Source organism: Nelumbo nucifera, chromosome 3 (assembly GCF_055504915.1).
Source record: "Nelumbo nucifera cultivar China Antique chromosome 3, China Antique-T2T, whole genome shotgun sequence".
In the NCBI taxonomy this organism is placed as follows: Eukaryota; Viridiplantae; Streptophyta; class Magnoliopsida; order Proteales; family Nelumbonaceae; genus Nelumbo; species Nelumbo nucifera.
In genome coordinates, this window is record NC_142651.1 from 85,695,481 (window position 1) to 85,718,932 (window position 23,452).

Sequence of the window (23,452 nt, forward strand, 5' to 3'; positions counted from 1 at the left end):
TTCCGTGAGCGGGAACTCGGGCTTGATGCGCCGAGGTGCCGACCTTGCGGGCGAGGTTCCTGACCTGCTTGCGAACTGCGAGGCGGGGATGATTTTTCTCTCTCTTCGGCCTGGGGACGAGGCTTGGCTGTTAGGGGGGTTCTGGGGCCGAGAGGCCTTTCCCTAGTGGGGGCGTCCATCCTGTGGGGAGGCCTTAACCGGCCTCGGAGCAGGGTGCCGAGGTGGAAGTAGTGGTTGGTTCAGCGGCAGTTGGGGGAACTGCTGTTGATAGTGATATTGGGAGATGTTGTGCAGTACTTGGTGCTGATGAAGCTGGTGTTGCTGGAACTGTTGCATTTGGGCTTGCATTGCCTGCATGCATTGCATCAGGTCGTCCAACCGGTTTTGGCTGGCTGCCAGGGGACGATAGTTGGTTCAGTAAAGGTTGTCTCAATAGGGGGAGGAAAGGGGATACTCATGGCAGGAAGGTTTACGGGCACCACTGCTTGTGGCGCATTCAAGCTGGGGATCCCATCCACCGAAAGGGGGATGGTGAATTGTCCAACGCACACCACAAGGACTTGAAGTTGTTCCCCGGTGGTGTTTGTCTCCGTGCCACGTCCGGCGTTGCTGGAAGAAGCCATGAGTGTTGGGTTTTTTGAAGAAAAGACGTTATGAGAGTTTGGAGGGAGGCTTTTTGAAGCGGATCCCACAGACGGCACCAATTGATGGTGCGCAATCCGGCCGGTCTTAGCTGTCAACGACCTTGCCTCTGAATTGAGTAGCAGGGAACCTGAAACGAAGAAGATGAGGAAGCTCCGAGGGGAAACCCGGTGTAAAGGCTCCGAAGCTCAAGTTAGAATCCTTCAAAGGCAAGATAAAACTAGATAGCGCAAAGTTTGCATACCATGTTCTTGGGGGGTAGAGAGCCTTTTATAACCACCTCGCGCACTCACTCCTAAGCTTCTGTCAGGTCGGGTATGATTACTTTCGTGCTTCTGCCAGTTCGGGTGTCATCACCTCTGTTGGGGCAGAACCGCCACTGCTCTTTTTGTCGAAGCCGTCTCTGTAACTGGAGATGGCGGTGGAGGTGGCAGTGGCAAGTGGCCGTTGAAGTGCGGCTGTCAAGCGTCAGATCCCAAGTCAGTCAGGTGCGCCACCCCTGGATACGGACTCCTTCGGTGTCAAGTACGGTGTGGTCTGTCTAGTTCGGCACCCTGGAGGCGAAGTGCTGGAGTGGTGTGCGAGGTGAAGTCTTGAGTTCGGATAGGGGAGAGTCCCGAACTGCCATGGAGAGTCCCGAACTGCCATGAGGCGGGCCAGTTTCGGGTCACTGCTTTGTGTGGCTCGGGGCCTAAGGGAGAGTTCGGGCTCCTCGTAGGGAGTTCGAGCTCTTAGTAGGGAGGTCGGGATCCTTGTAGGGAGTTCGGGCTCCTCGAAGGGAGTTCGGACTCCTCGAAGGGAGTTCGGACTGCTAGTTTCTTCCCTTTGGTGCTTACTTCCTGGGTACGCTGCTTTAAGTGCCGAGCTATTTGTTTTTGCCACGTGGAGTGATTGCGAGGTCGGGCCAAATCTTCCTTCATCAGATTTCAATCCACTACTTTTTTATATCCAAATTAACCCCATTTAAGTTGGCAATGTTAAGAATTGAAATTTCCCAAATTTGTTTTGCGGATATAAAATCAAAGAAAATACGCTTGACGTCTTCAATGGATACACAAACCTACTACAATCACCATTGATATCAAGACCCCTCCTTAAGAGGACCTTCAATGGAAGTTTATCATTTAAGAGGAGATGCATAACACTTTAAACTTTGGAGGGCTTTTTAATATTTAAAAAATAAGAATTATAATATTTTTATTATATATATATATATATATATATATATATATTCGAGCCTAGTTTGTGAGCCTGACGAGGCGAGTTTAAGTAGCTCGTGAAGAATTCGCTCATGGCCACCGCTGCTACCAAGTTCCAATTCAGAGATTTCACTTGAAGGCAGTCAACCCCTCATTTTAATTTATAAGTCAATGTCATGGTGAAGCTCCCTTGCTCCAAAAATTTATCTTCCTTATTGCCATAAGGAAAAAAATTGATTTGATTTTATTCCAAATATCAATAAGGACCAAACTCCAAAATTTACTATCCTTCTAAACTACTCTTTCTTTATTAATGAATTCATTTACTAGCTCTAAGGAAAATCTACCAACCCAATTATTTGCTTAGAATTTGACACACTTCCCGTTAGGGGTGTTCAAATTCGGTTGATAAATCGAAAATTGGACTGAACCAAAGCAAATAAGTTAATTTGGTTCGGTTAATTTGGCTATTGATTCGGTTTGGTTTTTATTTTTTTTAAAAATTGGTTTTCGGTTAAAGTTCGGTTTGACTAAAATTTTCAACCAAACTAAATCGAAAACCGAATTAATGTTGTTATTTAGTTAAGTATATTATATACTAATGTTTTATTTAATATTTTATGTTAATTAATTATTATATTTTTTAATGAACAATTAATAATAGTTAATTAAAACCTAGACTCATTATTAATTGTTTATTAGTCATTAATTGTTCATTAATCATTAATTATGTTTGAAGATGGCCAATTCCTCAATTCTCCATTGGGCCTATTTTAGCTTTTAATTAATAATAACTAATTAATTAAAACTATTGGGCTTTGGGGTCATTCTAACTTTTAATTAATAATAATTAATAATTAATTAATTAATTAAAACCATTGGATTTTGGGGCCATTTTAACTTTTCATTAATAATATTTATTAAATGCTTGTCATTTATGTAGAACCAGGTTCCAACAATCGAATCAAATTCGGTTAGGGTTAATATAATTCGGTTCGATTCGATTAGAAGAAATGATAAAACCGAATAATCGGTTTGAACCAAACCGAACCGAACCGAATCGAACCGACCGATTGTACACCCCTACTTCCCGTTAAGGCCTTTTCTCAGAACTCAGAAGCTCTCTCGCACTTACCCAATACGGACAGCTTTTAAGCTATGTTTGGTGGATAATGCGGAAAGCCCAAATCGGCTTTCGGTCAAGCGTCCGCTTCCGGCCCGGATCCTCAAAGCAGCTGAACTCCCAAACGGAAACACAACTCAGTTCAATCAAAGATTCAGCCCTCCCATACGGCGTACCGCTACAGACCCGCAATAGTACGGCACAAAAATTCTATTCTACGTTGCTACTTGCTGCTAAGTGCTAGCCCGCTGCTTACTAACGTGTCTCCTTCATTTGAATGAACAGAGGCTGGGATTTGGTGAGAAGCATCCGAAGGAGTTTCAGCACCGCTCTGAATAAGGTTCTTCATTCTTTCCGCTCCCCAACTAATTAACCACCTAGCATTTCTCGATTTTTAGTATTGTTTTTTTTTTTTTTTTAAAGTATCTGATCTCTCAACGAATCTTCTGAGCAGATGGAACAATGTGAGCGTTATAGCTACAATCCCACTCTGCGTTGGAACCCCCATGTCGAGGAGTACTTCATCAAGGCCTACGGAGCGGAGCATTTCTCTCGAATCTCCAAAGCCCTAACGTAAGCAAATCTCTCAATACCAACATCTTTATAGCTTAGATACTTACTTCTGTTTCTCACTTCAGTATATTCAAAGTTTGAGATATGTTAGTTCTAGTTTGACTCCTTGTCTGTCGTGGGTAGGCGTCCATCTTGCTACTCTTGCATTCGCGTGAACACTCTGAAGACAACCAGTGATGCTGCAATTGAAAAGCTAGTGGCGATTCTAGCGGAATCAGGGTTTGGAAATACTACTGATTGTACTAGTACTAATGGAAGCAATGACACTGCAGAAGTTGATGTGAGAGAAGAGAATGGAACCTTCTCGAAGGAATCTGATGTTTACCATCTCTCAGAAAGAAAGCACCGTGAACCCATTTATAAGTGCCAAATACCTGGATTGGAATATATTGTGTTCGTTAGAGGTTCTGGACCACACACAATTGAATATGGTGATGCACCTGGCAAGCCTCTAAAGGAGGTTATTGTGAGCCGGAAATGTGCAGAGGCTGTTCTTCGAGGTGCCCAGGTATGCATCTGATGCTGGCATCTGCATTATAATTATACTCGTTGTTTCATCTTCTTTCTCGAATTGCTTGGTGTTTATGTGCTCTGTTCATGACATGTTGCTTTCAACGTATCATAGTTTTTGCTCCAAAGATTGTTTAACAGTCGTATCCTTAGATATTTTAGCCTTCATTGTTTCAGACTTTTGGGGCAAGTTTATAGACATCAAACATTCTTGCTTTTCTCCTTTTTGTGCTCTTGATTCTCTTTTAGTCTTTTTACTTTAAGTCTTCTCATTTTGTCATATTTAGTTCCAATGTTAATATTTGTCAACTGACAGAAATTTCTGAATATTTTTTTTTGTCTTTCCAACTCTCCATGGTGTCTTGTCTGTAGGTATTTGTTCCTGGTGTATTGGCGTGCAGTGCTCATGTTGAGAAGGGGGACACTGTTGCAGTTTCAGTTGCTGTGGAGCAATCTAGTCTTGAGAGTGGATGGGGAGTTGGATTTACACGTGGGACCGTTCTACAGGGACTGCAGACTGGTAAGAAGTATAGCTTAATCAAACAACAAACTATTTGTTAAACTCTGAATAAGGTAATCTGAAACAATGACACCAATTTGAGGTTATGTTATGAATGCTAAAAATTAACAAGTCTGACATGAGAGAGCATTCATTTGTAAGTGTCTAGGTATGTATCATAGATCTGAGATATTCTAGTTTCCTAGTTCATTTCATACATCAATCCATTCCTTGATTGGATTGGAGATCCTTTTGGTTAAACTTATTAAAGGTATGAGTTTTTGCGGGTTGCCTTTTAATTTTGTATTAATATTTAACCCTCTGTTTTTGTGGGTTTTTTATGCTTGAAAATGTTTTATATGTTTGGTTTCATTTTAAAATTCTCATTTGAATATGCTTTACATATTATATTTATGTATTTTAATTTTAGATAATAGGTTTTTTTAAAACATTTATTTTAAAGGCGGCTCGTAGAACTAGAATTTTTGATTGTTTTGCATTTTTTTGATTTTTTTTGAATTTTTAGATTTTTTTTAAAATTGTGTGCCTTGCCTCAAAAAGGCGCATGCCTCACCTTGCGCCTTAGGCGCAAAATGGCCCTTGCGCCTTTTTTGCACTTTGCGCTTTTAAAACACTGGGTAAGAGGTCCCGAAGAGTCTCCAGTAATTGTTACATTTGCATTTCCCTTCTTGTTCTTGACCCAAGATGGTATAAGATGTGGGTGGAGGTTCCAACAGGTGTCTTTGGTAGGCTTAGGTTTCTTGCAGTAGTTACACACCAAGTACTTATCCTCTCTCTTGTTCTCATTACTCCCCTTGTCTCCATTTGGCTTAGGTTTGACTGTACTAACCATAGTCAAATGGTCGACCCCAGGCTGTCTCAACATGACATTCATCCTTTCTCCTCTCTAGACACAAAGGCATAGGCTTGAGAAAGAGTTACACTTTCTCTAGAAAGGATGCGTTGCCTGACAATATCAAATTTAGGGTTCAGTCCAGCCAAGAACTTAAAGACCCTATTCTTCTCCACCAACTTTTGATAGACTGTTGCATCCTTCATACTCGCCGAAACCATAATCTCTAGGTGATCTATCTCCTGCCAAAGTGTTTTTAGCATGGAGAAATACATAGCAAGTGGCCTATCTCCCTGTTTTGTATTAATCACCTGATTCCTTAACTGATAGGCTCTAGCTACATTATGTTTCTAGGATTAGATCTCAATCACTTTGTCTCAAATCTCCTTTGCAGCATTAGCCCACAAAAAAGTTTTTAACAATGTGAGGTAACATAGAATTACACAGCTAGGCACCATGTAATTCTCCTGTACTCGAAAGGAATCTGTATTAGGATTCTTCTCCTCCCAATAATGTACCCCAATTTCCCACGAGCACCAATAGCCATCTTGGTTGATTGTGCCCATCCTAAATAATTTGTACCATCCAATTTTATTGTGGTAAACTGGTAATAATCCTTAGACCCAAAAGATCACTGATACTTCCTACACTTAGACCCAGGTTACCAGTTGACTTCTGCTTAGTACTCCAACCCTCCATTTAAATGAATTGAAAAACAAAAAATAATCAGGTAGAAAGCCTCCAAGATTAGATTGATCTCACACACAAGGGTAGAAGACCTTTCCAGTGGAAGACAAACTTACTTGGAGAGAAATCTCTCTCCTCCCACCTCCCATCAGAGAGAAAAGTGAATTGATCTCTCTAGAAGGCTCAGAAATTGCCAGAAACTAAACTGCCCTACACGGTGTACAAAAAATTGCAGAATAGATAGGCTTGATAGAAGGGGACTCCAAGGTGGTGGTGGGCTGTGGCTTAGAGATCCAGACTCAGTGATATGGTGTTATAGAAATGAATTGAAGAATTTCAAATGGGTAACACAACATATGAATTTGACCATACAATGGGTGGGAAGGGAGGCTAGTGCACTTGCTGACTATCTAGCTAAGCAAGGAGTAACTAGGGATCAGTTGTATTGGGCCCACTTGTAATTTTTGCTGCTAATGAATCATTAATGAACTTTTACCTATCAAAAAAAAAACCTAGAGAAGTCCAGAAAGGTCTAAGCGCCCAATACTAGGTCAAAAATGAAGAGTCCAACTTGACTAGGACTCTTCCCTGCATTCCAGTTCTTCCTGGTTTTGATGCCAAAACATAGATCACTGTCTTGATGGCTGAAACCCACCAAAAAATCCAAGAACTAGGCAGTTTGAAGTAGATCGATAAGCCCTTTATCTCCTAATGCAATCGGCTGATCTAGGACTGCATGGATGAACTCCAAGAAACCCTTGTCTTGCTCTGATACCAAGTAGAAATCTGCTGAATCAAAAATCTGCAAAGAAAAGAAGTGTTTCTTGTGGAAGAAGAGAAAGAGAAGAGAAGAAGTTGAGAAAGAAAGAGCAAATCAGATCTGGCTGCCCTCTCCATTAGTATTTGTACTTCAATTAAAAAGAGGTTATAATGACTAATATGCCCTTATAGGGCGACTAACACATAAAGCTGCATAAAAAACTAATTGACAGACAGCTGTGGGGAAATCTCTTGGTCTTTTCTTCCTAGGGGGAGAAGCATCGATGAGAAAGGCAATCTAACACTTTGAACAAAATAGAAGGCAGGAAAATAATAAGAGGAAAGTAATTGGGGGATGGGGTGAGAATTGGGAGGAAGATGAAGGGGAGGCTTTAGATATCGTTGATGACAAGTGAGGGGAATGCTGGAAATGTCACAGGTTAAGGGAGAGGACTGGAGTTCCTTTGGCAGCTTTGAGATGGTGCTCGGGTTTAGTTTAGTTCTCTCAAGAGAATGATTCCAGATTTGGGTTTTTGCTTGATTGCTTCCTTTTGTATTCTAATTTGGGGTGGTAAGATGTTCAGGGAATTTTTATTTATATTGGGCATTGGGTGCCTAGCCTCTCCTTAGTTTGGATGGAGGTGCTGTCTCAGCACCTCTTTAGGCTGTATTTGCTTTTCTTTTTTAATATATCCTCGTTTTCCATCATAAAAAAAGGGTTCCAACAAGAGTGTTGTGGTCCCCACTTCTTATCTAAACAAATAATAAACAAAAACAATTAACAAATCTGCACAAAATCCTCAACAGTTTTTATTTGCTTTTTGTTTAGAAATTGATATCTGATTTGAACACCTTTATTATCTGCCTAGACGTTTCATTGTGCATATTACCTAACACTGATTGGAATTATTTTATAGCAGATCCTCATTATGTTGAAAGAAATGGACTGTATATCGGACAAGGAATGACGATGATGTCCAGGGCTGGGATCTTTCGTGCTTTAGAGGGAACTGCTATAGAAATGACAAATAGAGTGTATAGCCTGCCATCCTTTCATGGTATTCTTCTTTTGTTTTGTAAGAGTTGGCATAAAATACATGCTTTTGATATTTATACTTTCTTAGTTTTATTTGGTTTATTTACTTGAGTGCCTAAGGCCTAATTGTATAATTATTGTAGATACTTTCTGTTTCATAATTCCTGTTATTGGAACTAGAATATATTTTATTATTTCCTTGTGGCTGTATGAAATGAAGATAACTTTGAACTATACAACAAGCTGACCACCAATCTATTCAAAGAGTTTTCAAATAACAAACACTTAAAATGCTCTTTGTTTGAGAGTTGAGACATAAAGTATCTATTGAGTCAAATCTTCTTCTCCTTGCTGGTGTTTGGGAAGGGGGAGGGGAAGGTACTTGGCAGTGGAGATGGAGTTGGGTTCCTAACATCCCAAGAAACTATGCTTCTTTGTATGGATGAAACCATCTTATCTTGAGGGCGAGGACAGTGTTCAGAGAACTGGACTGGGCATAGAATTGGAAAAGGGAGAGGAGGTTCATGGGTCAGAGGTTGAACTGGAGTCAAACCAGAGGTTGAACCGTGGTGATGTGGCATATATATATATATAATTAAGCCTCTTAACTCACATGTTCTTTAAAATATGTGCGTAATAAAGTAATATATACAATAAAGAGTCATTAAATAATAAAAATAAAGGAATGGACTAATGGTAATTGAGCAATACACACATAAATAAGAGGTCATGGGTTCAAGTCTTGCCATTGCCATTTTGAAATTTCATCTCACTCAGTGATCTGAATGGTTTTATGAAACCAGGACCAGTTCACCGGTTATCCAGTTAAATTGGCCGGTTTTCTGTCAAATCTGGTTTCTAGGATATGACTCTCCTGGCCAGTGCCTCGGGTCACGGTTCTATCCCAGAACAAACTTCATACTTGATACAATTATGGAAAGATGGGAGAATACTATGTATAGCTTTCCATGGGGAAGATCTTGTTTCTTGAGCAGAAATGCTAGCATCTCAGCCATTGTTCATCATCCCATGAATATCACCTTATTTTACAATTTATCTTTTGCTACCCATCCTATATCTTCATCATTTGCTTCTCTTTCTTCTATTGCACCTCCTCTTGAGCTTCAGGTGTACTCTCTCACCATCTGAAGGTTCAGCCCTCCCTAGAAGGTATGGAAGTACTAGAAATTCTAAGTGCAATACCATCAGAGACTCATTAGGCAAATGTGATTGAGACTGCTTTTTCCCAACTGGGTAACCTCAATGACCTTGATTTACCTATTGCTCTTTGTAAGGGTGTTCACTGTTGTACTAAGCATCCTATTGCTGATTTCACCACTTGTGATTAGGGGTGCAAATTGGGTTGGCCTGAGTTAGCATTTTACATTGCTTTGGGCTCAGGTCTTCAGGCCGGGCCCATTTAAATTTGGGCAAAAGCCCAACCTGAGTGCATCCAAGTTGGCAAGTTGCACTTGCACCCCTACTTGTGATAGTCAATCACCTTCTTACCGAGTTACTGTGCTTATTATATTCTTTCTATTTGTAGTGTTTCCCTTCACAGAAATGTTGTTGAGGGCCTTGAGGCCAAACAACTATCTAAGTGGAACAACACCATGTTAGAAAAGTCAGGGTCCTTTACAAGAATAACACATGGGAACTAGTCGATCTTTGTGACGGAAAGAAACTGGTTGGATGCAAGTAGGTATTTTCAATCAAGACTGAACAGGTGGGTCTATAGAGAGTTGTAAAGGCAGATGTCGCAAAGTTTTTCTTAGTTGTATGGTGTGGACTATACAACTAAGATGAACTCAATATGAGTTGCTAAGATGAACTCATAACTAGTTCTCTTATTTCTTATTGCACACTTTGACTGGCCACTTTATCAATTGGATATAAAGAATGCTTTCCTTAATGGGGATCTTAAAGAGGAGGTATATATGCTTCACCCACTAGGATTTCAGGTTGAGGGTAGTGAAGAGGTGTGTTTATTACAGAAGTCATTGTAGGGGTTAAACCAATTTCCTAGAGCATGGTTTGGGAGGTTCAATAAGTTGAGTAGGGTCGAATCTAATTCTGATGTGATCCAGTTGCCGCAAAATAAGGAGGTTATCGGTAGAGACTCAGGAGGGTAACTATTCAGAAATTAGTGTATAGAGAGGTCACGATTGGGAAAAGCCTGGGTCTGATGTTCTGAGGTGGTGAGGAGTTTGCTAGAAGAGCCTTTGAGGAATTTGAAAGAAGAAAAAGGGTAGAGAAATTGAAGAAGAAAGTCCTTCGGAATTTGGAAAGGAAGGAATGGAGTGATTTTTTTAATTAATGAATCTTTTCTGTGTTGCTGATAAAAAAAAAGAAAGGAATGGGATGAGGATGACTCAGTCCAGGAGGATATACTGGGAAATCATTGGGTCTGCATGAGCTTCTCTTGGAATCGTTTGGGTGTAGATTTTGCTTGTTAGTTGTGGGGTTAATGGGTTTTATGGGCTTTCTGAGGTGGTCAATTTCTGGTGATATCTTATCACCCTGCTCTGTATCTCTTCCCCTTTCATTTTTAATAAAATTCTATCTTTATTCTTTAAAAAAGGTTCAATAAGGTGGTAAAGTAAGTTGGTTTCCAACAATGCCAACCATTCATACCTTGTTTGTAAAGTGTGAGCGCGACAAGATAGCAGTTTTATTGTATATGTGGATGCCATCCCTATCATTATTACTGGGAATTGGATGCCTGAAATTCAGAAGCTAAAGGATTTTTGGCATTCCACTTTGAAGTGAAAGAGCTACACCCCTTAAAGTACTTTCTTGGGATTGAAGTTGCTAGGTCACATAAAGGAATCTTCATGTCCCAATACAGTGGAAAGAGTTGAAGACCATCAAGGGGATGGGAAGGGCTATAGAGAGTTGACAGGGATCGGAATGCATAGGCAGCATAGTAGGTAGAGTAAATATTACCTTGACGCAGGATAAGAAGGAATGGGAGCAAAAATGGGTGATTCAAGCTAAGGATAAGATAGAAGACTGGAACAAGGTCGGTCGCACAGGTGATAATAAGAAACTCACATTTGAAAAGAACAATAATAGTAACCTTGTTTGAGAAGCACAAAGCCTTGCTTGACCTAGTGGAGGATAAGATGGATTTAAGAGCTGTTTGTATTCCAATGGGGGCTGGTCAAGTTAAAGTTGCAAAGTGGTCTCCAATAGCAAACTCGGAATCAGTAAACTTGGAGAAAGGGATAACAGTTCGTGTGCTAGGATTGCTATTTCATCTTTGGAAGACTGAAACCTTTACTGCATTGGCTTCTCTGTGTTTGCATTCCAATGGAGGCTGGTCAAGTTACAGTTGAAAAGTGGTCTCCAATAGCAAACTCGAAATCAGTGAACTTTGAGAAAGGGATAGCAGTTCGTGTGCTAGGATTGCTATTTCATGTTTGGAAAGTGGTCTCCAAAAGTTGGATCCAACCACATATGTTGAGCATGAAGGTTTTCTTGTCAGAGTTGATTTTCCAACCTGGGGAAGTTGATGCAGGAGCATGTGGGGCCCACATGTAGCCCTGCTAGCAGCTGGTTCTTGGGGGGCCATGCTAGTTGTTTCTCTTTGTTTTCTTATTTTCTTGGGTTATGTATCTTGTATGGACTATATAGTTGTTTGTAATGTCTTAGACTTTAATGGGAGTCACTTAAGTTGGGGGTATTTTGGTTAAATTGTGTTTTAGGGTGTCACTTTGCCTGGAGGCAGTTATTTAAGCTTCAACATGTTTGTAGAAGGATCTTTTTGCTATTTTAAAACCCTAAACCAAAGACATATACTATCCTCTGAAGTGGTGATTTCAACCCTAAAATTGGGTTGTTCTTTATTCTAGTTGCAAGTGTACTGCTTCACCTCAAGATGTATCACTTCTTGTTATTGTTTTTTACTGGTTTTATACTTTTGCCGCATCACTTTTCTTGCACGTCCTTCCAATCTTTGTGCTCATCACCCTCCCCCCAAGTTTTTCACCCTAATGAAGTTTGGTGTAAACTAGTGCCCCCCAAAATAGGTGCCTTTTGCCAGGAAGTGTAGCTTGGGCAGAGACACTTTGGATCATTTGCAGAAAAGAATACCATCTCTTTTCATATCCCCTAATTGGTGAGTTCTTTGCAAATCTAACGGTGAGACTTGTTGCCACTTATTATATCTTGTTTCTTTATTGTAAACATTTGAGAATGGTTATTTTCTTTAGTTGTGTTTAGGTGGAATTTTCCAATGGAGGTTAATGGTCTCCTTGATCCATCTTTTTGTGGTATTCCTTACAAAAGTGGAAAGATTGTTTGGAGATGCATTTGAGGTACATTGATTTGGATGATTTGGGAGGAGAGAAATGCAGGAATTTTTCTTTTCTAGAGGAGAGAAGCAAGGAGGCGGTGAAAATCAATCTGATTTTATATTGTACTCAATGATTGGGTTATAGTGGGAGAACCACTTCCCAACAAAAGGCCCTCACCTTATACCTAGGGGAAGACAGTGGGGAATATGGACAAGATGGAGAACTTCATCCAAACAAACAAATGGAGGAAAGTGATCAAGATGGTGAAGAAGAGAATCCTACTTGAGGAAACAAAAACAAGACGCAAGAGGAGTCTGAAGATTAGGGAAGACAAGAAGGCAATGTTCCTCTTGGAGAAGGAAGAATTGAGCTGGTTCAAAGGCTTTCTGGATGGACTACTCTACGCTGAGAGAACACAAGGGTGGAAAAATGAGCTGGTGAGAGGTGGAAAAAAGGTTCCTGGTAGAAAATAAATGGAACAAAAGTGGTTGTTTTATCACCCTGATTGAATACTTTGGAAACGGAAGGAAGCAACTGTTTACCCGAAGGGAAAGGAAAACTGAGTTGGAAATTGCTATCAAGCAATTGAAAACTATGGTCTTGGTGGAGTAAGAAGCAGTTAGTTGTGGCCAAGTCTAGTGCTGAAATCAAGTATAGGGCTTTGGCACATAGGGTGGTTGAGGTGTTATGGCTGAGAAACCTATTAACTGAGTTGGGCTTTACTATTGTCAGATCCTACCTTTTGTTGATTCTAAATATCAGCTTGCTGATGTATTCACTAAAACTATGCCTTTCCCGTGCCATGGTAAGTTGTGTAACATGTTGGGAATGTATAATATTTACAGCCCAACTTGAGGGGGTATGTTAATTTATGTTATTCTGGCTGGAGGGTATGCTAGTCATTGTACCTGCTTTAAGTTACACCTTATTTAAATAACAATAGTGGGGTGCCAACACCGACTTTTGGCTCTCCAATCTTTCTTCTTCTTCTCTGATTTCTAACTCTTTTATTTTACAGATTATATAAATGAATTTCATTCTTAATGATCATGAATAATTTTATGTTTAACAGAATGATCAAATTGTTATCAACAGTTCAGTATTTAAAGTTCTGTTTATTCATTTACTTGTACCTTACAAGTGCAATATTTCTATGTTTCATTAAATCTTATTACCTAAGTTGCCACTTTTCTTTCTCAAAAGAAAGTTACTCTACTGCTTGCCGGTGCTTCATTTGTTTTCTAATCTCACTTTGAAGAATCAACATTTGTACTGCTACAAAGTTTCATAGCTACTTACCTTCACAAGGTCAGCTCAGCTTAGGTTTCTTCCTTTTATTTTGTAGTTCTCTATTTATTCTTCTTTTTCCTCTTGTTTGTCTTGTGTTGCTGGAAGTTTTGTCAATGAATGGTATCCCTTCTTGCAAGAGAGGGGCTTTTATAGAAAAATGGAAGCAATTAGATAACTTCCCACCAGCCTACCTTGGGTGCCAAATGTCACCCCACTTAAATGAGAGATAAGGAGTCTTCTCCTTATGAAAATACAAATGGCATACCCTTAAAGAGGTGGGGCACCTCATAAATGAGAGAAGGTGAGACTGGACTTTAGATGTCTAGATGAGCCTCTCTTAAATGAGACTGGACTTTAGATGCCACCTGGTGAGATACCGCTCACCTCGGAAGCCCCTTCGAGGGTGGCTTAACCTCCTGAAACAGGAAATGGGGAGGAAGAAGAGAAGGGAAGGTAGGAAAAGAGGGATGCAGTGAAAGAGAAAAACAGGGGATATTCATTTTATTCCTTCTTTAAAAGAGTAGGGCCTTATATATCTGGCCTACAGGTGTAATCATAGAGGGAATATCCTCTGATTGGAAGAATAACTAACTGATAACAAACTCTGGGAAATATCATGGAGGGAATATCTTCTGTCACAGAATCACCCTCTCTGTGTGTAACTAATTTTGAGGCTCTGTTGCTTGCCCCTGAGGCTCTGTTGCCTGTCCTTTCTGCTTCCTTGAGTACTGCTGATGGGTAGTGGCCTGCTCCACTCCCTGTGTTGGGTTAGGGGAAGGTATTTGGGTCCCAACAATTCCTCCCTCCTTAGCATTGACCTTGCCCTCATGGTCTAGGTTCGGGAACCTCTCATTCAGCCTGAGATAAGGTTCCCAAGTGGCGTCTTCTGGGGGCAGCCCGGCCCATTCTACCTTGGCTTCTGGTACAACCTGCCCACCTCATCGGACCCATCGAAAATCCACAATTTTGATGGGCTCTGTGTAAATGTCCCCTTCTTCAGTGAATTGGGGTAAGCTAGATGAGGTAGGAGTATGATTTCCCACAACCTTCTTGAGAAGAGAGATGTGAAACACTAGATGAAGCTTCGAGGTAGTAGGGAGGTCCAATCTATAAGCAACAAGGCCCACTCTTTCCAGCACCTTGTAGGGCCCATAATACCTGGGAGCTAGCTTGTGCCAAGCCCGTCTTACCACTGAGACCTGGCGGTAAGGTTGGAGCTTAAGGTAGACAAAATCACCCACCTGAAACTCTAATGGGCGGTGGTGAGAGTCATAGCTGATCTTCATTCGTTGCTGGGCCTTTGTCAAATTGGCCTTGAGCAGTCTAAGAATCTCGTCTCTTTCCAGTAGGCGAGTCTCTACTTCTGCCACCTTGGACGACCCATATTCATAGGGTAATATGGGAGGGGGTTCTCTGCCATATAGGGCCTTGAAAGGTGTCATCCCTGCAGCTGACTGATAAGTTGAGTTATACCAGTATTCTGCCCATGGAAGCCAGTGAGCCCATTGTCTAGGCTTCTCCCCTATGAAGCATCTAAGGTAGGCTTCTAAGCATCGATTAATGACTTCAGTCTGTCCATCAGTTTGCGGGTGATAGCTGGTGGATGGGTGTAGTCGGGTTCCTTGCAATCTGAAGTACTCCTTCCAAAATGAACTTAGGAAGGCAGGGTCACGGTCCGAGACAATGGATCTTGGTGTTCCATGCAGTTTCGCCACGTCCCGTATGAAAATGTCGGCCACCATCGCTGCAGTGTAAGGGTGAGGCAAAGCAGAGAAATGGCTATACTTGGTGAGGGGGTCAACCACTACCATGATGACCTCTTTTCCTGCAGAACGAAAGAGTCCTGTGATGAAATCCATGGAGAGGTCTTCCCACACTTGCTCTGGAATCTTGAGGGGTTGTAGAAGGCCCGCGGGTGACTGTGAGGAGTATTTCTGCTGTTGGCAAGTTGGGCATTCTGATACATAGTGCAACACATCCTTGTGCATTCCTACACAATGGTAGTGGCTGCTGAGTCTTTTTAGGGTTCGTAGCACCTCTGAATGTCCTCCCAATGCGGAATCATGAAACAACCTTAGCAGTTCAGTTTTGTGGGTGGAATTTGGAGCAACCACAAACCTACCCTTGAAGAAAAGATCAAGCCCCACAATTTGGTAACCCGGAACCTGAGAAGGGTCACTTTTCCACCTTTCCCTGATGTCTTGCAGCTGTGGATCAGATCTGGCTTCTTGCCGTATAGCTTCAAATAAGGGAAAACTGGGCTGAGAGCAGGTTAGTTGGGTCAGCGGCCCCCACTCCGACACCCGATGCATCACACTCTATCTCAAAGGGTTGAGAGAAATCCATGTAGAAGGGGCAACCCATTGCTTATTTCAGCAAAGCTCTCTCAGCAGCCCACCAAAATCAGTCCACCTATGTCAAGGAAATGATGGCCGTGGTAATGGCAGTACAGAAATGGCGTGCATACCTATTGGGACACCAATTTATCATCAGGACAGACCAAAGAAGTTTGAAGTACATAGCAGAACAAAGGGTGCACACCCCGGAGCAGCAAAAATGGCTTAGTAAACTAATGGGATTTGACTACCACATCGAGTATAAACCTGGGCCTGCCAACAAAGTAGCTGATGCCTTATCACGAGGACCGGAGGGCTAGAGACTGCTGTCTTTAAGTCTTCAAAGGCCCGTTGGGCATCATCAGCCCACCCAAACGAATCCTTCTTTAACAGGCATGTTAGAGGGGCGGCCATAAGCCCATACCCCTTAATGAAGCGCCTATAATAACCGGTAAGCCCAAGAAAACCTCTGAGAGCCTTTACAGTGGTGGGCTTGGGCCAATTTTGGATGACACCTATCTTTTCTGGGTCTGCCATGACCTGGCCTGCAGCAACCACATGGCCTAAGTACTGAATCTGTCTTTGTCCAAAGGAGCACTTTGCCAATTTGGCATGCAACTGGTGCTCTCTCAGAATTGTGAGGGTAAGTTTGAGATGTTTCATATGGGTGCCCCAATCCTTGCTGTAAACCAAGATGTCATCGAAAAATACCAGAATAAATTGCCTTAAGAAAGGCCTGAAGATGTCATTCATGAGGGCCTGAAAGGTGGATGGGGCGTTGGTAAGATCAAACGGCATAACCAGAAACTCATAGTGACCATCGTGGGTCCTAAAGGCTGTCTTGTGGATATCAGCCTGGTGAACCCGGATCTGATGATACCCGGACCGTAGGTCCAGTTTGGAGAACACTTGTGCTTCCCCCAACTCGTCCAGCAGTTCGTCAATGAGAGGTATTGGGAACTTGTCCTTCACTGTAATCTGGTTCAGGGCCCGGTAATCTACGCAAAACCGCCAACTACCATCTTTCTTCTTCACTAGGAGTACGGGGGATGAAAACGGGCTGGTGCTGGTCTGTATATTTCCCTTGTCCAGTAGCTCTTTTACTGCCTTCTCAATTTCCAGTTTTTGGAAATAAGGGTATCTATATGGCCTCACATTGGCTGGTTTGGATTCGGGTAAGAGGGGTATCTGATGGTCATGGGCCCGGGGTGGAGGTAACTGGTTCGGTTCCTTGAATATGTCACCAAACTGATCGAGGATCGATCTTAGGCTCTGGTGTTGGGCTTCAGTAGGTTGGTCACAATCCTGATTGTTTAAAATCGGAACTGTGGGTCGAATGCCCAAATGCATAAACAAGGGCTGTCCAGTATCCTTGGAGGCCCGTATTACAGAGGCTAAGGTATCACCTCGGGAACTAGGGGGCCGCACCCCTTGCAAATGGCAGGTCTGTCCATTTTGGCAAAAATCCATTGTCATTCTGGCCCAATCACACAGTGCAGGACCTAGGCCACATGACCAATGGATTTCCAAAATGATATCAGCCCCCAAGAATTCCAATGGGTGAAGATCTACCACGAAATTATGGCTCTGTACGAGGATCCTTTCCTTCTTACATACACCATCACATAACATTTGATTCCCATTAGCCACATGGATTGAAAAGAGAGGAGTGGGGTGTATAGTCATACCTAATTGCTTTGCCAAACGACAAGTGATGAAATTCAAAGTAGAGCCATTATCAATCAAAACCATCACAGATCGGCCACCCAATCTTCCTTCTACTCGCATGGACTGAAGAGGGTTGAGGCCCATGAGAGCGTGTAGAGAGATCTCGGCTCCAACCGATTCTGGTTCGCCTGATATCAGCTCACAGTCTTCGAGGTGCTCTGGTTCTGTCCCCTCCGGTTCTCCCTCTGTTTGAAGGAGGAATACTCGCTGGACCTGGCACTTATGGCCCGACCCAAACTTATCATCACAGTTGTAACAGAGGCTCTTCTCGCGTCGGGCCTGCATCTCAGCCCACGAGAGGCGCTTGAAAGGCACAGTGGGCTTGGGCAAAATGGGCTTCTGTGGATCCCCAACTTGTTTTTGGGGTTGCTGTTCGGCCCGCTGGAGAGCCCTCACATTCGGATAGGATGGCTTGCTAGTCCTGCGCATGCTATCAATCTTCTCTTCTTGCAAGCAAGCCATGCCCACCGCCGCCATGACTGTCGCTGGTCGAAGAGCTCTCACTTCCAGGTGGATGTCTTTTCTGAGACCTCCCACAAAACACCCAACCAAGGCCTTCTCCGGCCATCTGTGTACTCTGGTTGCCATTCTTTCGAACTTGAGCTGGTAGTCTGCTACTGTCCCCGTCTGTTTTAATCGAGTGAGAAGTTCGTCATAATCCACGAACGCCATCGACCCAAAACGGATGCACAGAGCTTCCGTCCCGCCCAAGCTACCTGAGGATGGTTTGTCGATACCACTGAAGCCAGAGAATAGCGTCTCCTTCAAGGTGAATGGAGGCGATGGCAACGCGCTGGTGTGCAGGGGTTTCATGGTACTCGAACAATCTCTCTGCTCTGAAGATCCAAGGAATGGGATCTCCACTGGAATAGTTGGGAAAATTGATTTTAGTAACCTTTCCGGCGGGGTAACCCCCAGTTCCCTGGCTTCTGGAAACAGAGGCGTCGGCCCCTGTTGGCTGACTGGTCTCGCCGGACTGTTGTTGGGAGGCGAGGTTAGAGATGACCACCTTGAGATCCCTGAGTTCGTTCAGTACTTGGTGGAACCCAATCTCAAGTTGGTCGACTCTGTCTTCCATGGTAGAGGATCTTGTCTGCGGCATAGCTGGTCTACAACCTTGCTCTGATACCAACTTGGTGAGATACCGCTCACCTCGGAAGCCCCTTCGAGGGTGGCTTAACCTCCTGAAACAGAAAATGGGGAGGAAGAAGAGAAGGGAAGGTAGGAAAAGAGGGATGCAGTGAAAGAGAAAAACAGGGGATATTCATTTTATTCCTTCTTTAAAAGAGTAGGGCCTTATATATCTGGCCTACAGGTGTAATCATAGAGGGAATATCCTCTGATTGGCAGAATAACTAACTGATAACAAACTCTGGGAAATATCATGGAGGGAATATCTTCTGTCGACAGAATCACCCTCTCTGTGTGTAACTAATTCTGAGGCTCTGTTGCCTGTCCCTGAGGCTCTGTCGCCTGTCCTTTCTGCTTCCTTGAGTACTGCTGATGGGTAGTGGCCTGCTCCACTCCCTGTGTTGGGTTAGGGGAAGGTATTTGGGTCCCAACACCACCAATCATGAATTTAATTGACTAACATTGGTCCAATGGGAGAGTCTCCAAGAACTACCATTTTTCATGGGGTTGCAGGGAATGAAAGTTGTGGAAGTGAAGGGATACTGTCAAACAATCATATACTGGATGAAGTAGTTATTTTCCTATGAATATACAAGAGAAGATGGAGAATAGGTTTGTAGAAGTTGCAAGATGGAGATCAGCAAATCCTTTGTCAGATGTGTTAGCCAAGCAAGGGGTAAATAGGGAAGAATTGTTTTGGGCTCAGCTGTGATTCCTGTATTTCTTTCCTAGTTTACTTGTAAGATTCAAGGAGGGGCTGCAGCTCACGCCTCTTCCTCGGATGTTGTATGAATTCACAACTCTAAATTAGCTTCTGAATTAACAAATTTATTATTATTCATCAAAAAATAAGTTGCAAGATGGAGGAAAGTGATGAAGATTGAAGCAAAAGATCTCATATTTGAAGAGATAAGGATCAGAGGCCAGCAGAGTTTGAAGATTAGGGAGGCAAAGAAAGCCACAATACTGTTGGAAGGTCTTGAAGTGATCGAATGGATGCAGAAGTTTGTTTCAGAAGCAAGTTCTAAAGGTAAACAAATGAACTTTACGAAGTTCAACCTTGATGGAAGAAAGAGTTATGAGTTGGAATGCAAAAAGAATGCAAAAGGATGTTACATAACTCTGCAGGAATTCTTTGGAGGAAGAAAGAAGCAGTTGGTTTGCTTCCCAGAAAGTAGAAGGGGTAATGGATGGAAGGTAGTGGCAGAGGTACTGAGTGACTTTACTCACCAGCTGAAAACAAAACAAGTAGAGGCTGTAGCAAAGGAAAAGAAAGGGGGTAAACAAAAGAGAGAGGAAGAACCCATTGATAGGAAATGGATGATTGCAGAAAAAGGAAAAAGTTGTAAACTGGTAGCAACAGTAGAAAAAGAGGATTGGGGGAAGAAATTTGTGGTGGAAACTTCAAGTCCACCAAAGGATTGGAGAGGTATTGCTCAGGCGATACTCACTTACTCAGAGAATTAAACCTGCAAAAGCCGATGGTGATTACTCCTTATGAATCTTGTAAAGCTTTGATAGATCTGGGTGAAGACGAAGTAGAGATTTCAGCTTTAAGCATTCACTCAGAGGCTGGTGTTGCCACAGTCTCGAAATGGTGTCCTCTCTCTAATACCAAATGTCTTGAGATTGAAGACAATGTAATAGTCAGATTGCTTGGGTTACCCTTCAATCTCTGGAAGGAGGAAGTATTACAGTCAATAGCTGTAATCTGTGATGCAAAACTAGAAGGTGTTTTTGATTGTGAACACCATTAAGTTGTAGTGATGTTAGGTGGTGTTAAACCCAGTGACATTTCAAGGAAGATAGAGGTTGTTTCAGAGGGTTTAGTATACCCCGTTTGGTTTGCTACGTCCATTGAAGCCCAACTATGGAAGGAGGGAAGAAGGGAGGAAGATGAAGGGGCAGAACAGACCTGGTTGCTTGGTTTGCAAGGCAGAGTAGTCACTACAAAAGAGGCTAAGTCATCTGAGGTAACCGGGAAAAAAGAGAATAATTTAACCACTTGGGGAGAGTCTGCATGGCAGGGTGGGCTGAGGGATGGCAGGTCCTATGTTCAGTTGGTGACAGGAGGATTAATTGGAGGCAGACTTGCGCCAGGAGTTCAAATTTCAAAAGAAATTGAACAAAGGTCGGCAAGGGTTCAGGTGTCAAGCCGGTCTTGTGAGCTGGTTCATTCCGGTCCATTGAACCAAGGCCAGTAACATGTTGTTTTAAGTAAACACGTGACTGGTAATTGGTAAAGAGGTTGGGGGGCTGGGCCCAGGCCCATCAAAAAGTAATGGGTCTATTCCTGTGAATGGGCCGGTTGTGTTAAATAGTATGGACCCAGGCTATAAAGAGCCACATGCCAACTTAAGTAGGCACGTGACCAAAGGGAATAGGGAGATGGTGGACCAAAAAGATGGTCTATCATCGTCCCCCTCGAGTAAATCTCATCCACCGCCCTTAGGAGAGAAAGTTAGCTGTAGTGGAGCCACAAATCCGAACTGGGCATGGGTTCCGAGCAAGAAGAAGAAAGGCTACTTCCCGGAACGATGCAATCCGAGGTTCAAGAAGCACCCATTGACAGTGGAGACAGGGTGTTCCCTCATTCCGGTGATAGTAAACCAGAATATTACGGACACGTTTGAGGTCTGTGTGATGGAGGAAGATGGTAGCTCAGAATCAGAGTCTGAATGTTCTTCAAGTATTGGAAGCGTTGAACTGAAAAAAGCCAAATCACTCCGTGCTGATGAGAGCCTTCACACTGAGCTGCTTTTTTTGGAAAACGATGTTTTGGATTTATCAGATTCAGCCTAGGATAAGCACTCTCAATTTCTCCCATTACCTAAGGAATTGGGGTTTACCGCAGCTATTATAGACGAGAGGTAGGGGACACCAGTTCTTAAATCTGCTCCCAGTTCGCTAGAGCAGCACCACATTGATAGAGGAACAGAGGAACAAGACTTACCTTTGTCACCGACCACAGAGTCATCAACCAGGGGACAACATCTAAAGGCAGACTCTGATGCAAGGACTAAAACAACATTGGTTGAACACATTGGGAACCCACAATCTTCTCTTTTAGAAGGATTATCCGTGACCTTGCCCCTTCGTGTTGCTCCTCAAGAGTCATTGACCTCTTCCCACAACCATTCAGGTAATGTTGTCAATTCATTTTCTGGTACTGATGTGGGTTTCCTGCCTGGAGCAGGTACTTTTGCAACTCAACTTGATGCAGCAGCCATGGATGGAAAGTACTTAATTGGGGACAAGGAGGGCAAAGAACAAGAGGAAGTGGGAAGGGGAAGAGAATCACAGTAAGAGGAGTTAAGAAAATCTAGGATCAGATTTGTATGTTTTTGGAGGAGTATAAGAGAAAAGAGGAAGAGGTAGGGAACTATGAGGTTCAAGAAGGCTCAGTAAAAACAGGGGTTCAAAGAAGGAAAAAAGCAGGGGATGAATCAATTATGGGAAAGATGCAGCAGGAGGAATTAGAGAGGATTTGGGGACAGATTTGTGCTCTCCTTGAGGAGTATAGGCAAACAGAGGAATCTTTGGAGGAAAACCAAGGAATTTCGGAAAGGCAAAATAAAACAAAAGCAGCCTTAAGCAGATCTGGAACAATTAATAACCGAAGGAAGAAGAAAATATCAGAAGTGGAAAGATTGATATTAGATATAGAAAATTTGGAATTCAGTGGAAGAGGGGAGAGAAGGAAAGCCTCTAAGTAGAGGCCTGATCTCAGAAGGGGATGCCAAATCACTTATCTCCATGAAAGTCATCAGCTGGAATGTGAGGGAGTTGGGAAGTGCTAGGAAAAGAAGGTTGATTAAGGACCTCCTTAGAAGGGAAAGGCCGGATATAGTGATGCTACAGGAGACCAATTTAGCTGATATTGATAGAAGATGGGCAAGAAGCATTTGGAAAGCTAGAGGAATAAGTTGGGTTTCAGCACCTTCTTGGGGGGCTTCGGGGGGAATTGCTACCTTTTGGAGAGAGGATACAATGGAGGAGCTAGTAGGTAATTTTTCAGTGTCGTTAAAATTCAAGATGGTAGAGGATGGATTTACGTGGGCTCTAACTAATGTGTATGGACCAAGCAATTACTGAGAAAGGAATGAATTTTGGGAAGAACTTTATGGGATTCAAGGGCTTTGGGATGGTCTGTGGTGCTTGGGGGGGGGAGATTTCAATGTAATTCAATTTACGAATGAATCAAATAACCCCCAACTGGTCATTACAACCAGCATATGGAGATTCAACGACTTTATTAATAACTATGAGTTAAAGGAACTCCCATTGCTGCAAGCTCTCTATACTTGGTCCAACTTTCAGGAGGCACCAACCTGCTCGAAATTAGATAGGTTCCTTTTCAATGAAAGCTGGGAAAATAAGTGGGCAGACTTGATAACAAGGGCTCTACCTAGAGTCACATCTGACCATTGCCCCATTGGCCTAGGACAGGAGCCCTTTAGGCAAGGACCTCGGCCCTTTAGGTTTGAGAACATGTGGTTGACTCAACCGGACTTCGTGAAGAAGGTTGAGGAATGGTGGAGAGAAGACCTAAGGGGGGTGAAGTGGAAAGGGGTAAGATTTCTGATTTCACAAAAAACTAAAAAGATTGAGAGCACATGTGAAGGATTGGAATAGGGAGCATTTTGGGAGAATAGAAGAAATTTAATCCTCTATGTTGTGCCAAATAGAGGAATTGGATGTGAAGGAATCCCAAAGAGCCATAAGCCCTCAAGGTAGAGATCGGAGATGGAATCTAAAAGGAGAGTTAGATGAAGTCATTTTGAGAGA

At 42.7% G+C, this 23,452-nt stretch overlaps 1 protein-coding gene across 7 annotated transcripts in view; it reads left to right on the plus strand.

Annotated features, from left to right (window-relative positions):
* Positions 1-2,963: 2,963 nt before the first annotated feature.
* LOC104597730 (NOL1/NOP2/sun family protein) overlaps positions 2,964-23,452 on the plus strand; it is a 97,087-nt gene continuing 76,598 nt past the window's right edge. For 2 of the 7 annotated variants that reach the window (XM_088900707.1, XM_088900708.1), the window contains exons 1-6: positions 2,964-3,158; positions 3,250-3,304; positions 3,419-3,537; positions 3,661-4,045; positions 4,420-4,567; positions 7,766-7,903. In XM_088900707.1, coding sequence (XP_088756833.1) covers positions 3,419-3,537; positions 3,661-4,045; positions 4,420-4,567; positions 7,766-7,903 — 790 coding nt within the window. In that variant the 5' untranslated portion in view covers positions 2,964-3,158; positions 3,250-3,304. The other 5 variants (XM_088900704.1, XM_010259461.3, XM_088900705.1 and 2 more) reach the window with 3 other exon arrangements.